The following is an 18,210-nucleotide window of genomic DNA, read 5'->3' on the forward strand; positions in this document are numbered from 1 at the left end:
TCCTGATTGTGGCGCTCACCTGCACGGCGCCAAACACGCATACGACCATCATTGGCACCAAGGCAGAAGCGACTCTCATCGCTGAAGACGACACGTCTCCATTCGTCCCTCCATTCACGCCTGTCGCGACACCACTGGAGGCGGGCTGCACGATGTTGGGGCGTGAGCGGAAGACGGCCTAACGGTGTGCGGGACCGTAGCCCAGCTTCATGGAGACGGTTGCGAATGGTCCTCGCCGATACCCCAGGAGCAACAGTGTCCCTAATTTGCTAGGATGTGGCGGTGCGGTCCCCTACGGCACTGCGTAGGATCCCACGGTCTTGGCGTGCATCCGTGCGTCGCTGCGGTCCGGTCCCAGGTCGACGGGCACGTGCACCTTCCGCCGACCACTGGCGACAATGGAGACCTCACGCCCCACGTGTTGAGCAATTCGGCGGTACGTCCACCCGGCCTTCCGCATGCCCACTATACGCCCTCGCTCAAAGTCCGTCAACTGCACATACGGTTTACGTCCACGCTGTCGCAGCATGCTACCAGTGTTAAAGACTGCGATGGAGCTCCGTATACCACGGCAAACTGGCTGACACTGACGGCGGCGGTGCACAAATGCTGCGCAGCTAGCGCCATTCGACGGCCAACACCGCGGTTCCTGGTGTGTCCGCTGTACCGTGCGTGTGATCATTGCTTGTACAGCCCTCTCGCAGTGTCCGGAGCAAGTATGGTGGGTCTGACACACCGGTGTCAATGTGTTCTTTTCTCCATTTCCAGGAGTGTATCTTTCTCTCTCTCTCTCTCTTTTCCATCCTGTGTTCGAAACCCGTTTACTATTTTTATTTATTTTTTTATTTCATTTACTATATATTATAGGTGGTAAGGTATTTTCATGGATTAGAATCTTTTTAAATTCTCGTACCATTATATTTCATTCTTATATTAATTATTATGTTTTATTCTTATATTTACTTTTCAGGAATATTTGGTGCGTTTGCATGGACGATATCGATCGTAGAAACATAGAAAGATAGAAATTCCGAAAACCACGAACATCGCTCGAAGCGGGTGTGCCACACTATCATTTCTTCGTATGAATCTCACTCGCGGAAGAAACGTCGTCAACATTGCTGAAAATTTCACGCGTTGGCAATAATTTCTCCGAAAACTACACACAACCATTCACTTTACCGAAAACTGGCGCTTGTAGCTGAATCAAGATACGCTCCAGGAAATTCACCGGAAACGATTTTAAATTCTCTCATTCATTTTTTTAAATTCATTCACCACAAATACTATCTGTAGGCGTATAAGGGTAACGTTACTTCAGTATTCATTAAAAAATACTCTACAGAAATGGGTAGTAAACGAAAAACAAAAATAAAAGTAACATTCGGGTTTCGAATAAGGGGCGTGAAATTGTTATGCCGCGACGCTAAACGGTGTGCCATCGCTTCGGCTGAACTATTTAGCCGCTAAAACTTTGACCGTCTTTTCTCAAAAAACGATAAAGTATCTAGGTATAAGCCCAGACACGTGTGCACGTATTATGACTCCTCCTCCACTGAGTGAAGATTCTGGAAAATCGGGTTACGGCATTTGCCAACTACTCCTCGTGAGTACACAACGCGATCACTTCTAGTTCACATAGGCTGCAGTTTGGGTAGCGGGCACTGTATCTGCTTGGTCTCCATGTCATTACCTTTCAACAAGATAACGCAACACTGCCGGTTTTCCTTGTCGCCCGTGTTCTTCTGACCTATCTCGATAGGGGAGTTGCTCGACTGCTGTCCGGGCCGGCAAGTTTTGCTAAAGAAAATATCTATTGATGTTGCCGAGAGTCTGCCATACCACGTGTCACCAGCCAGTGCTATTGATGACCCCTGACTCTGAGATGATGCAGCATAGTGAAGCAACGTACCTGTTATTCAGGCTCTGTTCTACTCGATGCTCAGTCAGTAATCATTAGACTATCATAGCAACTACGACCACGTGTTTTACGGTAAATGTTAAGAAAGGTGAGAGAATATTTTTGCTTAGGAATAGCGACAGGATTCAAATTGCAAAGTATTTAAACAGACAGCATCAAATACTCAATGCTGAGGACGAAGATGTCGAGCACAAATGGAAGAAATTCAAAAGCGGCGTTCAGTCTGTCTTAGACAAGTATGTTCCGAGCAAGGTCTTAAGCGATGGGAATGGCCCGCCGTGGTTCAACAGCCGTGTTAGAAAACTGCTACGTAAACAAAGAATGGTTCATCACAGATTCAAGAGAAGTCAAAACCTAGCTGAGGAGCGAAAGCTCAGTGACGGGAAAATGACCGTAAGGAGAGCAGTGAGAGAAGCGTTCAATGAGTTTGAAAGTAAAATTTTGTCAACCGGTCTGAGTAAATACCCGTAGGACTTTTTCGTGTTACCAATAAGCGGTTCGAGATCATCTATTCATTCACTCACTCACAGACCATACTGGCGCCGAAACGGAAGATAACAGAGATACAGCCGGATAATGATTTCGGTCATCCGGAAGTGTTTCACAGTGGAAGATCGTAACACAGTCCCTCCATCCAATCATCGTAAGAACGCCAAAATGGCTGATATTGAGAAAAACAATTGCGAAATAGAAAAGCGACTACAATCGCTTAGTAGTGGAAATGCATCGGGACCAGATGAGATACCTATAAGGTTCTACAAAGATTATGCGAAAGAACTATCTCCCCTTCTAACAACGAAAGTTACCTAGCGACTGGAAAAGAACGAAGATCATTCCCAGTTTCAAGAGGGTCTGTAAGACCGATGCAAGTAACTATAGGCCTATACATCGTTGATGTCAATCTGTTGTAGAATTGTGAAATTTCTTTTACGCTTAAGAATTACGAAGCTTTTGAGAACGAAAATCTCCCATAAAAATCAACACTCATTCCGGAGGAGGAGATCCTGCGAAACTCAACTCGCACTGTTCCTCCATGAGATCCATAGCGCCTCAGACAACGGCGTTCAGCTTGATGCTGTGTTCCTCGAATGCAGGAAGGGATTTGACACCGTCCCGCACTGCTGTTTAGTGGAAAAATACAATCTTATAGAATATAGGACCAGATTTACGACTGGATTCAAGACTTCCTTGCAGGTAGAATTTAACACGTCGCTCTCAACGGAACAAAATCAGCAGATGTAACGATAATTTCAGGAGTACTCGAAGGAAATGTGTTAGGACCGTGGCTGTTTATAGTATATACAAATGATCCAGTAAAAAGCGTCGGCGGCTCTTGAAGACTACTCGCCAATGATGCTGTTGTCGGTAAGAAATTAGTAACGCCAGGAGATAACATCGAGTTGCAGAATGACCTGCGGAGGACTCATGAAGAGTGCAGGCACTGGCGGTTGAACCTGAGCGTAAAGAAACGTTACATAGTGGGCAAACAGAGGAAAAGAAATCCACCACTGTACAACTACACTATTGATGACAAATGCTGGAACCAGTATCTACAGCAAAACGCCTAGCAGTAACTATCCAGAGCGACCTTATGTTGAATGACAATATGAAGTAAATAGCAGGAGAAGCTGATGTCAGACTGACAGTGAGATTGATAGGAAGAATCTTAAGGAAATGTAACTCATCTACGAAGGAAGTGGCTTACAAGGCGCTTGTTCAAGCGATTATTTGAGTATTGTTCATCAAAAAAATGTTCAAATGTGTGTGAAATCGTATGGGACTTAACTGCTAAGGTCATCAGTCCCTAAGCTTACACACTAGTTGACCTAAATTAGCCTAAGGACAAACACACACACACCCATGCCCGAGGGAGGACTCTAACCTCCGCCGGGACCAGCCGTATTGTTCATCGATGTGGAATCTATACCAGATTGGACTGATAGAAGAGATAGAGAAAATCGAACGAAGAGCTGCGCGTCTCGTCACTGGATCGTTTAAACGGCGGAAGAGAGTTACAGAGATGGTCAACAGACACCACTGGTAGACGTTACAAGAGAGGCGTTGTGCATCACTGAGCACTGAGAGGTTTACTATTCAACTTTCGAGACAGCATTTTCCGGGAAGAGTTGGACAACATATTACTTCCCCCCCCCCCCCCCCCCCCCCACACATACATTTCGTGAAATGACCACGACGAGAAAATTCGATAAATTAGAGCCAACACAGAGGCTTACCGGCAATCATTTTTCTCGCGCTCCTATCGCGAGTGGAACAGGGAAGGGTGGATCAATCGGTGGTACCAGAAGTACCATCTGCCACACACTGTTAGATGGCTTGCGGAGATTGATGTAGACGTAGATGTAGATCAGAACCAATGCTACTGCCAGATGAGACTGCTCGGTGTACAAAACACAGCACCTTGTAATCCCAAAAGTAAGGTCTCCTATTTTTTATAAGTACATAGACCCGTCTATTTCTACAATGGATTACATCAGTTTACAGTTTGAACATTTAGCTATTTTTCGACATAATCACCATTTCTGTCGATGCATTTTTGTAGACGCTGTGGTAGTTTTTGTATTTCCATGCCATAACAGCTCGCTGCCATGCTGTTCAGAAAGTTGTTGCTTGCTCTCAGGTGGAAAGTGGTATGCAAAGGTTTCGTCACCCGTGACAGTTGAGTCCAGGAAGTTGTCCTGTTCGGCAGCAAGGCGGTGAAGAAATGCGCGGGAAGCATCAAGTCGTTGCCCCATGTGGTCCTCAGTCAGCATGCGTGGCACCCATCTTGCGCACACCTTCCGGTAGTTCAATTTTTCCATTAAAATTCTGTGAGCGGTGATTCGGGAAACCTCATGAACCAACGTGCAGAGATCAAAAATGGGTCAAATGGCTCTGAGCACTATGGGACTCAACTGCTGTGGTTATCAGTCCCCTAGAACTTAGAGCTACTTAAACCTAACTAACCTAAGGACATCACACACATCCATGCTCGAGGCAGGATTCGAACCTGCGACCGTAGCGGTCGCGCGGTTCCAGACTGAAGCGCCTAGAACCGCTCGGCCACACTAGCCGGCCGTGCAGAGATCATCCAGGGTGATCCGCTCATCTTCAAGCATGCTTTGCTCAACCTTCAACACTGTCTCCTCAGAAATTGACGGACTCCCGCTCCTTTGTTCGTCGTGAATTTCGGTCCGACCAGCTGCAAACTCTCTACACCACTTACGAACATTTTTGACATCCATGCACGACTCATCATAGACTTCCGTCAACTGGCGATGGATTTCAATCGGCGCAGTGCCCTTTGCGTTCCAAAACCGAGTAACTGCGCGCAATTCGCACTTGGCGGTAACATCCAACGGGAGCTCCATTCTCAACGGCTGCCAAGCCAAGACTGAGCGCCTCAGCGCGGCGTGCGCGTGTTTACACACAGCGCGTGAAGCACTCTTCGTAACAGTGTGACCAACTGCCACACAGAGTTCTGTACTTATACAAAAATAGGAGACCTTACTTTTGGGATTACTCTCGTATATACGAGTGTCACTCTAAAAGAAATGCACACTATTTTTGTAAAAACACAGTTTTCATTCTGCATGTGTGAAAGTCATACAGTGTGTAGATACGTCCTTCCTGCTTGTTTTCAAACTTAGTTCAACCTGTTCCCGTGAGTGGTGCCGTCACAGCATGTCTTCAAGATGGCTGCTACACTTGACGTTCGTCAGAAGCAACGTGCTGTCGTAGAATTCCTGTGGTGTGAGAACGAGACAGTGGTAAACATCCACAAGAGGTTGAAAAATGTATACGGAGACGCTGCTGTCGACCGCAGTACAGTTAGTCGGTGGGCAAGCGGGTTACATGATGAAAGCGGGCACGGCAATATTGAGGCTTGTCCTCGCAGCGGCAGGCCTCGTACTGCACACACTCCGGACAATGTGCAGAGAGTTAACGAATTGGTGACTGCTGACTGACGCATCACAGTGAACGAATTGTCACGCTACGTTGGGATAGGGGAAGGAAGTGTTTGCAGAATACTGAAAGTGTTGGCGTTAAAAAAGGTTTGTGCCAGGTGGTTTCCCAGGATGTTGACAGTGACTCACAAAGAAACAAGAAAAACGGTATGCAGCGAACTTTTGGAACAGTACGAGAATGGTGGAGATGAATTTCTTGGAAGAATTGTGACTGGTGATGAAACATGGCTCCATCATTTTTCACCAGAGACGAAAAGACGATCAATGGAGTGGCATCCCACACCTTCTGCTGGAAAAGTTACGGCTACAGTGTTTTTTCGATTCCGAAGGACTCTTGCTTGTGGCCATCATGCCAAGTGGAACCACCATAAATTCTTATGGGTATGTGACGACACTGAAGAAATTTCAAGCTCGACTGAGTCGTGTTAGACCACATCGGCAAAAGCAGGATGTTTTGCTGTTGCACGACAATGCACGGCCACATGTCAGTTAAAAAACCATGGAAGCGATCACAAAATTCGGATGGGCAACACTGATACACTCGCCTTACAGTCCTGACCCGGCTCCATGTGACTGTCATCTCTTTGGGAAACTGAAAGACTCTCTTCGTTGAACAAGGTTTGAAGGTGATGACTCCCTTCTGCACGCTGCCAAACAGTGGCTCCAACAGGTTAGTCCAGAATTTTACAGTGCGGATATACAGGCGCTGGTTCCAAGATGGCGTAAGGCAGTTGAGAGGGATGGGAATTATGTGGAGAAATGAAAATATTGTTCCTAAAGGTGGAAGGAGTATATAGAGGGTCTATACAAGGGCGATGTACTTGAGGGCAATGTTATAGAAATGGAAGAGGATGTAGATGAAGATGAAATGGGAGATATGATACTGCGTGAAGAGTTTGACAGAGCACGGAAAGACCTAAGTCGAAACAAGGCCCCAGCAGTAGACAACATTCCATTAGAACTACTGACAGCCTTGGGAGAGCCAGTCCTGACAAAACTCTACCATCTGGAGAGCAAAATGTATCAGACAGGGGAAATACCCTCAGACTTCAAGAAGAATATAATAATTCCAATGCGAAAGAAAGCAGGCGTTGACAGATGTGAAAATTACCGAACTATCAGTTTAATAAGTAACGACTGCAAAATACTATCGCGAATTCTTTACAGACTAATGGAAAAACTGGTAGAAGCCGACCTCGGGGAAGATCAGTTTGGATTCCGTAGAAATGTTGGAACACGTGAGGCAATGCTGACCCTACGACTTATTTTAGAAGCTAGATTAAGAAAAGGCAAACCTACGTTTCTAGCATTTGTAGACTTAGAGAAAGCATTTGAAAATGTCGACTGGAATACTCTCTTTCAAATTCTGAAGGTGGCAGGGGTAAAATACAGGGAGCGAAAGGCCATTTACAATTTGTACAGAAACCAGATGGCAGTTATGAGAGTCGAGGGACATGGAAGGGAAGCAGTGGTTGGGAAGGGAGTGAGACAGGGTTGTAGCCTCTCCCCGATGTTGTTCAATCTGTGTATTGAGCAAGTAGTAAAGGAAACAAAAGAAAAATCCGGAGTAGGTATTAAAATCCATGGAGAAGAAATAAAAACTTTGAGGTTCGCCGATGACATTGTAATTGTGTCAGAGACAGCAAAGGACTTGGAAGAGCAGTTGAACGGAATAGACAGTGTTTTGAAAGTAGGATATAAGATGAACATCAACAAAAGCAAAACGAGGATAATGGAATGTAGTCGAATTAAGTCGGGTGATGTTAAGGGAATTAGATTAGTAAATGAGTCACTTAAAGTAGTAAAGGAGTTTTGCTATTTGGGGACCGAAATAACTGATGATGGTCGAAGTAGAGAGGATATAAAATGTAGACTGGGAATGGTAAGAAAAGCGTTTCTGAAGAAGAAAAATTTGTTGACAACGAGTATAGATTTAAGTGTCAGGAAGTCGTTTCTAAAAGTATTTATATGGAGTGTACCCATGTATGGAAGTGAAACATGGACGATAACTAGTTTGGACAAGAAGAGAATAGAAGATTTCTAAATGTGGTGCTACAGAAGAATGCTAAAGATTAGATGGGTATATCACATAACTAATGAGGAGGTATTGAATAGAACTGGAGAGAAGGGATCGGTTGGTAGGACATGTTCTGAGGCATCAAGGGATCACCAATTTAGTATTGGATGGCAGCGTGGAGGGTAAAAATCGCAGAGGGAGACCAAGAGATGAATACACTAAGCAGATTCAGAGGGATGTAGGTTGCAGTAGGTACTGGGAGATGAAGAAGCTTGCACAGGATAGAGTAGCGCGGAGAGCTGCATCAAACGAGTCTCAGGACTGAAGACCACACAACAACAAACAAAGGATGTATGTACACACTGTAAAACTTTCAAACATGTAGAATAAAATATGGATTTAAAAAAAATAGTGTTCATTTATTTTGGAGTGACCCTTGTACGCTACAGAACTAATCATGTACTCTTCCTACTACACTACATACGCACAATAAGTAAAATTTCGTAATTTGCTGTCCCTGTAGGCGTCGCAGATTCTGTGGTCGGCACTGCAGTTGGTTATTCCAAATGCTCCACCTAGTGGAGGTCGCTCAGAGTCCGCTTTCTCGTTGACTTGCGGTTTTAGAATGTACGACAGGAGGGACCTGGGGCCAGCAAGGCGGGGCATGATACAACCGGCCTGTCCACAGGTGACGCTGTACCACTGGGACCTGCCGCAGGAGCTGCAGAAGCTGGGCGGCTGGCCCAACATCGCGCTCGCCGACTACTTCGTGGAGTACGCGCGCGTCGCCTTCCAGAACTTCGGAGACCGGGTGAGTTTACACTGCCCGACAACGTATGCCAGTCTCTCGCTTTTTTCCTTGTGCACCTCAAGGCGTCAAAGTATACTGACTCATTACATTAAACTACTTTAGTCGTATTCCTTGCGTCCCATGTAGAGTGGTCACTGCGACCAGAAAATAAGTCATAACGTACATTTAATTTAGTCAATTATTTATTTAACCTTCTCTTACATCGTACCAGCGTTTCACACATCCAGTATATTTTTTAACATCGTAGTTATGAAAGTTGTTGTTGTGGTCTTCACTCCAGAGACTGGTTTGATGCAACTCTCCATGCTACTCTATCGTGTGCAAGCTTCTTCATCTCTCAGTACCTACTGCAACTTACATCCTTCTGAATCTGTTTAGTGTATTCATCTCTTGGTTTCCCTCTACGGTTTTTTTCCATCCACGCTGCCCTCCAATACTAAATTGGTGATCCCTTGATTCCTCAGAACATGTCCTACCAACCGATCCCTTCTTCTAGTCAAGTTGTGCCACAAATTTCTCTTCCCTCCAGTTCTGTTCAATATCTCCTCATTAGTTATGTGATCTACCCATCTCATCTTCAGCATTCTTCTGTAGCACCACATTTCGAAAGCTTCTGTTCTCATCTTGTCCACACTATTTATCGTCCACGTTTCACTTCCATAAATGGCTACACTCCATACAAATACTTTCAGAAACGACTTCCTGACACTTAAATCTACAATCGATGTTAACAAATTTCTCTTCTTCAGTAACGCTTTCCCGTCCATTTCCAGTCTACATTTCACGTCCTCTCTACTTCCACCATCTTCAGTTATTTTGCTTCCCAAATAGCAAAACTCGTTTACTACTTTAAGCGTCTCATTTCCTAATATAATTCCCACACACAGCATCACCCGATTTAATGCGACTACCTTTCATTGTCCTTGTTTTGCTTTTGTTGATGTTCATCTTATATCCTCCTTTCAAGACATTGTCTATTCCGTTCAGCTGCTCTCCCAGGTCCTTTGCTATCTCTGACAGAATTACAATGTCATCGGCCAACCTCAAAGTTTTTATTTCTTCTCCATGGATTTTAATACCTACTCCGAATTTTTCTTTTGTTTCTTTTACTGCTTGCTCAATATACAGATCGAACAACATCGGGGAGAGGCTATAACCCTGTCTCACTTCCTTCCCAACCACTGCTTTCCTTTCATGTCCCTCGACTCTTATAACTGCCATCTGGTTTCTGTACAAATTGCAAATAGCCTTTCGCTCCCTATATTTTACCCCTGACACCTCAGAATCGGAAAGAGAGTATTCCAGTCAACATTGTCAAAAGCTTTCTCTAAGTCTACAAATGCTAGAAACGTAGGTTTGCCTTTCTTTAATCTATTTTCTAAGATAAGTAGTTACGAAAGAAGAATCGAAAAACTGATGGAAGCTGACCTCGGGGAAGATCAGTTTGGATCCGGAAAAATGTAGGAACACGCGAGGCAATATTGACCTTACGACTTCTCATAGAAGATAGGTTAAGGAAAGCCAAACCCATTTTATAGTATTTGTAGATTTGGAGAAAGTTTTTGACAATATTGACTGGAATACTCTCTTGCAAATTCTGAAGGTGGCGAAGGGAGCCAAGTGTTATTTACAATTTGTACAGAAACCAGATGGTAGTTGAAGAGTCAAGGGCCACGAAAGGGAAGCATTGGTTGAGAAAGGAGTGAGACAGTATTGTACCCTATCTCCGATGTTATTCAATCTGCATATTGAGCAAGCAGTAAAGGAAACAAAAGAAAAGATTGGAATAGAATCAAAGTCCAGGGAGAAGAAATAAAAACTTTGAGGTTTGCTGATGACATCGTAATTCCGTCAGAGGCAGCAAAGGTCTTGGAAGAGCAATTGAACGACATTGACAGTGTCTTGTAAGGAGGATATAATATGAAGATCAACAAAAGCAAAATGAGAATAATGGAATATAATCGAATTAAGTCGGGTGATGCTGAGGGAATTAGATAGCAAATGAGACACTTAAAGTAGTAAATGAGTTTTGCTATTTGGGAAGCAAAATAACTAATGATGGTCAAAGTAGGAAGGATATAAAATTTAGACTCGCAATGGCAAGAAAAGCGTTTCTGAAGAAGAGAAATTTGTTAACATCAAGTATAGATTTAAGTGTCAGGAAGTCCTTTCTGAAAGTATTTGTATGGAAGTGAAACGTGGACGATAAATAGTGTAGACAAGAAGAGAATAGAATCTTTTGAAATGTGGTGCTACAGAAGAATGCTGAAGATTAGGTGGGTGGATCACATAACTAATGAGGAGGTACTGAATAGAATTGCGGGGAAGAGAATTTTGTGTCACAACCCGACTAGAAGGAGGAATCGGTTGGTAAGATACATTCTGAGGCATCATGGGATCACCAGCTTAGTACTGGAGAAAAGCTTGGTGGGTAAAAATCGTAGAGAGAGACCATGAGATGAATACAGTAAGCAGATTGAGTAGGACCTAAGTTGAGTAGTTACTCGAAGATGAAAAGGCTTGAACAGGATAGAGTAGCATGGAGAGCTGCATGAAACCATCTTTGGACTGAAGACCACAGCAGCAACAACAGTTATATAAAAATTAAAAATGATTTTAATATGATGAATAGTAATAAAACGACTAATACAATTAAAACTGATTTGAATGTCTGTGGAGAAAATGTGAATAAACAATGATGACTAAGAATTAATGAAATGAATGAAATGAAGAACATCTGGTTAGAATGAAAGATACAAAAAGGGGTAACGAGTGCCTTCAAGAACAGAGACAGACATTAATATTGCTTCAGTTGGCTGTCTTTTGAAGCAGCAGATGTTATTCCGTTCTCTGATATAAAGAAGGAGGTCATTCAAGACTCGGCTTCAAGAGAACAGCTCAGGTAATGGATTGGAATAGAAAGGATTCTTCTCTGTTTGGAACAAGCGTTTCCGTTATGTTGTTCAGACAAGAGCACTAAAGTCGAGGAGAGGTATGAGGGGCAATGTACGTTGATACGATACAAGAGATGACAGAGTGTATAGAAATCTCTGCGCTGGTTTGCACATAGCCAGGATAGGTGTACGCGCAATGGTGAAATATGAACAAAAGGTCGAACGTCACAGAAAGATCGAATGCAGGCGTTCAGCACTAGTTCCAGACGCCGAGATTTTTCCTGGCAAAGAACTTGCAGGATAACATCGCTGAAATCAACATCTGGAAGTATAAGCGTTTGTACAAGTTCTTTTTCAGATCAATAGGGAAGAGCTTCTTATATTTTTCTCCGGCGAGGAAATATGCTCATATCTTCTTGCATATTGCAGCTATGTGCTATGTCCAATTTAGTTTTTCGTCTATTATGAGTAATTCTCGTGTAATACAATGAAATACCTAAACATTACGAAACACTATTGTATTAAAATGTTAGTCCAATTGTAAAATAACGTAAACCATTAAATTGAAGAGCATCTTAGATAATACTCTTCGGTGGATTATAAGGACTTGGTCAATAGCTGAGTTGTCAGCGCCACGGGCTGTTATGCCAAGGGGCTCGGGTTCGATTTCCGGCTGGGTCGAAGATTTTTCCCCACTCTGGGACTGGGTGTTGTGTTGTCCTAATCATCATCATCTCATCCCCATCGACACACAAGTCGCCAAAGTCGCGTCAACTCAAAACACTTGCACCAGGCGACCGGTCTATCCGACGGGAGGCCGTGGCCACACGACATTTCAATTCAATAGCAAATTCTTTAATTTACTCGTAAACTCCGCCAGATACTCTACATGATATTTGATGTGTTCCGAGAGGTGGTTGAATGTATGTATGCACACGTATTTGACCCCTGTTTCTAATGACGTCAAGCCCTTGAAATCTGAAAACAATGTCCCCTCGACAGAAAATGATTTCATGGCTGAAGGGTGAACTGAAATATTCAAAATAAACTGCTTCTTCATTTTTAAATCACCCCTAACGGTAATTATGCGATCTGAAAACGTAGCTGAACTAAGGGGCATCCGTAATTCTAGTCAGTGGGCTTTCCAACTAACAAGGGGAGGCCGCCAATTGTGAAATTCAGATTCGATTCATACTGCGCATAATAAAAGCTCATGGCCAGAGGTGTAATGTGGCAAGGCACCAAGATGCACTTCTCAGCCGTTGTCGAGAAAATCGACAGTTAAAAGAAACCGTTGCGGTGAAATACTCTCTACTATTAATAATTCTCTACAGCGTCGTGTCGCAGCGGTAAGCGCTCGGGTTCGTAATCCGTAGGTCGCCGGATCGAATCTCGCGCTATGCAACCTTTTCTTTTTAGTATTTGTTTTTTATAATTCAAATATATATATATATATATATATATATATATATATAATTCCCGGCAATCAGTTGCAACAATTATGCATATAATAACTTGTTGAAAGTCGTTTGTCGTGGAAAAACTGGCCACTTCGAACATCATTATGTTTTCCGCAAACAAAGTTGTATTTCACAAATGTTATTAATTGTCTTCATAATGTTAACCACGTATAGTTAACGGAAGACGTAGAAACGATATTCCGAAACGAATACGTATAGCGTTAAGTCAAACGTTCGAATTAGAATAGAGACCCCACGAACACAAATTTGCTGTGGCCGGTATGAAATATAAACTCCGTTACTCGCTCGTTACACTTGAATGACAGATGTTGAATGGGCGGAAACGAGCCGCCGCATAACAGCGTAGTTGCCTGCTAACTTCGAAAGAAGGTAGATGCGGTCCCTAGCGCAACTTATAACATCGTCGAAAATCAGTGCGGATTGGAGAGCTTTGGTACACCCTGTTAAACAAACGGAAAAATGGAGGCGGTACAATTGGAGAGCGATCCGCCTTCACCAACATGCATAATCAATTCATTAATAGTATATATATATTTGAATTACAAAAACTAATAATAAAAATTTGCATGGCGCGAGATTCGATTCGATGACCTTCGGATTACGAACCCGAGCGCTTACCGTTGCGCCACGACGCTGTAGAAAGTTTTTAATCGTCGAGAGTATTTCACCGAATGGTTTCTTTTAACTGTCGATTTTCTCGACAACGGCTGAGAAGTGCATCTTGGTGCTTTGCCACATTACACCTCTGGCCATGAGCTTTTATTATGCACAGTATGAATCGAATCTGAATTTCACAATTGGCGGCCTCCCCTTGTGAGGTGGCGGTATATCTGTATTCGCAAAAATTTAAAAAGTTCTTACTTCTTCTATTTCATTATTCGAGAAACTTATTTTTATGCCTTGTAGTTTAAGGGAATCCATGTTAAAGACGATCACAAGTACGAAAATCAGTGTTGGATCATGCAATATTCGAAGTACATATGAAGCAGGAAAATTAGCAAGTGTGATCCAAGAACAAACACACCGGAGTATTGACATATTAGGTACAGCAGAAACATAGTTGACTGATAGTAGAGTGTGTTCTACTGTAGAAACAAATGAACAGGAAGTGGGCTCTTTCTGTAACCAATTCATAGAAGTACTTGAAACTTCCTGGCAGATTAAAACTGTGTGCCGGACCGAGACTCGAACTCGGGACCTTTGCCTTTCGCGGGCAAGCGCTCTACCAACTGAGCTACCTAAGCACGACCTAAGCCCCGTCCTCACAGCTTTACTTCTGCCAGTACCTCGTCTCATCATGGAAGTACTTACCCTCACAAAAATAACGAAATTAATACAATAATGGCAGACTTCAGTGCCAACCGGGATATGTAGCTTTAAAGATCTGGTAGGACCTTCTGATTTAGGAGGCTGTAACGAGAGAGGTGATCATCTATTACAATTCTTCCCATACCCTCAAAGGCTCGCCACATTGTGTACCGTGATTCATCACTCCACACAACGTTTTTCCACCGTTCAATAGTCCAATGTTTACGCTACTTACACCAAGCGATGCGTCGTTTGGCATTTACGGCTTGATGTGTGGCTTATGAGCAGCCTCTCGACCATGAAATCCAAGTTTTCTCACCTCCCGCCTGTCATAGTACTCGCAGTATACCCCGATGCAGTTTGTAATTCTTGTATGATGGTCTGGACAAATGTCGGCCTATTACACATTACGACCCTCTTCAACTGTCGGCGGTCTCTGTCAGTCAACAGACGAGGTCGGCCTGTACGCTTTTGTGCTGTACGTGTCCCTTCACGTTTCCACTTCACTATCACATCGGAAACAGTGGATCTAGGGATGTTTAGGAGTGTGGAAATCTCGCGTACAGACGTATGACACAAGTGACGCCCAATCACCCGACCACGTTCGAAGTCCGTGCATCCCGCGGAGCGCCCCATTCTGCCCACTCACGATGTCTAATGACTACTGAGGTCGCTGATGTGGAGTACCTGGCAGCAGGTGGCAGCACGATGCACCTAATATGAAAAACATATGTTTTTTGGCGGTACTTTTGATCACATTGTGTATTAGAGTTCATTCTCCTGTTCACCCAGGCGGTAAGTGCATTACTTTCAGTGCAGAAAGCAACCAAACTCTTAAGACTTCCACCACAGAACTTTCTGCTCACTCTTACCTGCTGGTCTGTTCTCAGATCGCGCCAATAATACTGAAATTCATCCGACCCATCAAAATTAAACTTCTTTTCATGACTGGAGACCACGTTATTCCAGTCTAAAGACCATGATCATATGTTTTTCAGCAAACTCCAATCTAGCATCGAATAGAATGTTCTCAGGTTTCCAACCGCGTCAATTGCTTAGATCTACACGAGCTTTCAGCCAAGTACTCCTTGGCCAATGTCAAGTGTTATGACTGCCAGTGGGCTGTTGGTGCGCCCTTATATACGCTAGCTGCCGGCTGTGACGTCACTGGTGCCCGTGACATTGCCATATATGGGCATGTTTTGAGTCGGCGTTCGATGTGCCCTCTCCATCGCTGGATCGCTGGATCGCTGGATCCCACGCGGTTGGAGAGGGCACATCGAACGCCGACTCAAAACATGCCCATATATGGCAATGTCACGGGCACCAGTGACGTCACAGCCGGCAGCTAGCGTATATAAGGGCGCACCAACAGCCCACTGGCAGTCATAACACGTGACATTGGCCAAGGAGTACTTGGCTGAAACCTCGTGTAGATTTAAGCAATTGACGCGATTGGAAATCCGAGAACATTTTATTCAATGTTATCGCAGCGAGACTCTGCATTCATCGAATCTACCATGCTTATGTTTGGGTGTTAGAGCAAGTTTCTGCAGCCGTTTCGTGAATGCCAGGTGTTTCCATCTGACAAAATGTGTCGGACACGTCTGGTACTTAATGGCAACTGTAAATGAACAACAAGTTCAGAAGAATAACTGTTTGTGGCCCTTAATTTGCTCAAAAGCAAGCGTTTTGATGGCTCATATAATTTATATGAAATATAAATATATATGAAAGGGAAGCAGTGGTTGGGAAAGGAGTGAGACAGGGTTGTAGCCTCTCCCCGATGTTATTCAATCTGTATATTGAGCAAGCAGTGAAGGAAACAAAAGAAAAATTCGGAGTAGGTATTAAAATTCATGGAGAAGAAGTAAAAACTTTGAGGATTGCCGATGACATTGTAATTCTGTCAGAGACAGCAAAGGACTTGGAAGAGCAGTTGAACGGAATGGACAGTGTCTTGAAAGGAGGATATAAGATGAACATCAACAAAAGCAAATCGAGGATAATGGAATGTAGTCAAATTAAATCGGGTGATGCTGAGGGGATTAGATTAGGAAATGAGACACTTAAAGTAGTAAAGGAATTTTGCTATTTAGGGAGTAAAATAACTGATGATGGTCGAAGTAGAGAGGATATAAAATGTAGACTGGCAATGGCAAGGAAATCGTTTCTGAAGAAGAGAAATTTGTTAACATCGAGTATTGATTTAAGTGTCAGGAAGTCGTTTCTGAAAGTATTTGTATGGAGTGTAGCCATGTATGGAAGTGAAACATGGACGATAACCAGTTTGGACAAGAAGAGAATAGAAGCTTTCGAAATGTGGTGCTACAGAAGAATACTGAAGATAAGGTGGGTAGATCACGTAACGAATGAGGAGGTATTGAATAGGATTGGGGAGAAGAGAAGTTTGTGGCACAACTTGACTAGAAGAAGGGATCGGTTGGTAGGACATGTTTTGAGGCATCAAGGGATCACAAATTTAGCATTGGAGGGCAGCGTGGAGAGTAAAACTCGTAGAGGGAGACCAAGAGATGAATACACTAAGCAGATTCAGAAGGATGTAGGTTGCAGTAGGTACTGGGAGATGAAGAAGCTTGCACAGCATAGAGTAGCATGGAGAGCTGCATCAAACCAGTCTCAGGACTGAAGACCACAACAACAACAACATATAATTTTCTACTTCGCCCATATTTTCCATTCTCTCCATATCGTGCGCCAATCTAATGAAATTATAAATCACTGTACTCGAACGGTTCAACTTCTTGGTGATTTGACTATTAGGGAGTCCCTTTTCCTCATAGGTGGGCCTACAGACTTTTTCACCACATGATAACTGTTTTCCGCGTGGCTACGTCAAATCGTATTTTATGTGCACAATACGCACTGTCAGTAATGGTGTCTGTTTCCTATCTGCAGGACCGACTGCCTTTGTACCGAGTTCACCCTCTGCCACCCGGATCGTTGATGTCCTCTTATATACTGTACTACTGGCATCAAATGCGATACCTTTTGACTGCATTTGTCAGTATACTGGATCTGATACTACTGCATGTACACTGACCAGTCAAAACATTATGACCAGTGTCCACCGCGGTGTTAGATGTTGCCTGGCGGAGTTGGGGCACGTGACGCGGTAGTAAAAGTATGTAAACGGAGCAGACACAGGCGGGAGGATCGACTTAACAAAGATGTGGGCTGCAAATGAGTAAATCCATTGAGATAAGCGACTTTGGCAAAGGGGAGATTATTATTACGGAGAGCCTGTGAACGAGTTTCTCGAAAACGTCGAAGCTGCTCGAAAGTTCACGTGCTTCTACGGAAAGACACAGGACGTGAAACTACTATTAGGCGCTAAATGGTTGGACGCTCACGACTCTTCACAGAACGTGTGGTTCGGAGGCTTTGCCGAAAGAGCACAGTGCTTGTGCACGCGCAAGTGTTTCGGAGCTCGCCGTCCATCGTGTCCCAGCTATCTTGTCCACCCAAAATATCTCTGGAACAATAACAGCTATTGAAAACGACTTTCACCGATATCGCTGTAGGGCTGGGGCCCATAAATGTACATATTTGGAAACATTCTAAAACGAAAGCATATGTGTTTTTTAACACAAACTTATGTTTTTTTAAATGGACCTCCTATATTTTTTCTTCAGCAATCCGTAACATGACAAAGCACATACACAATGGCGTTGATTGCATCGCAATATTCCCATTACATCCGAGATATTAAGACGCAAAGTTGACGCTTGAAACACCCGATATGCGCTGCTAGCGCACGTCCTGAGGCTCAGGCGTGAGCCCCATGCTGCC

General features: G+C 43.7%; 1 protein-coding gene across 1 annotated transcript in view; it reads left to right on the top strand.

The window, feature by feature from the left end:
* LOC124709096 (myrosinase 1-like) overlaps positions 1–18,210 on the top strand; it is a 243,696-nt gene that overhangs the window by 169,796 nt on the left and 55,690 nt on the right. The window contains exon 8 of the mRNA XM_047240744.1: positions 8,592–8,714. Within this exon, the coding sequence (XP_047096700.1) occupies positions 8,592–8,714 (123 nt within the window). The remainder of the gene's footprint in view (positions 1–8,591; positions 8,715–18,210) is intronic.

This window comes from Schistocerca piceifrons, chromosome 7 (genome assembly GCF_021461385.2).
Source record: "Schistocerca piceifrons isolate TAMUIC-IGC-003096 chromosome 7, iqSchPice1.1, whole genome shotgun sequence".
NCBI classification, from domain to species: Eukaryota; Metazoa; Arthropoda; class Insecta; order Orthoptera; family Acrididae; genus Schistocerca; species Schistocerca piceifrons.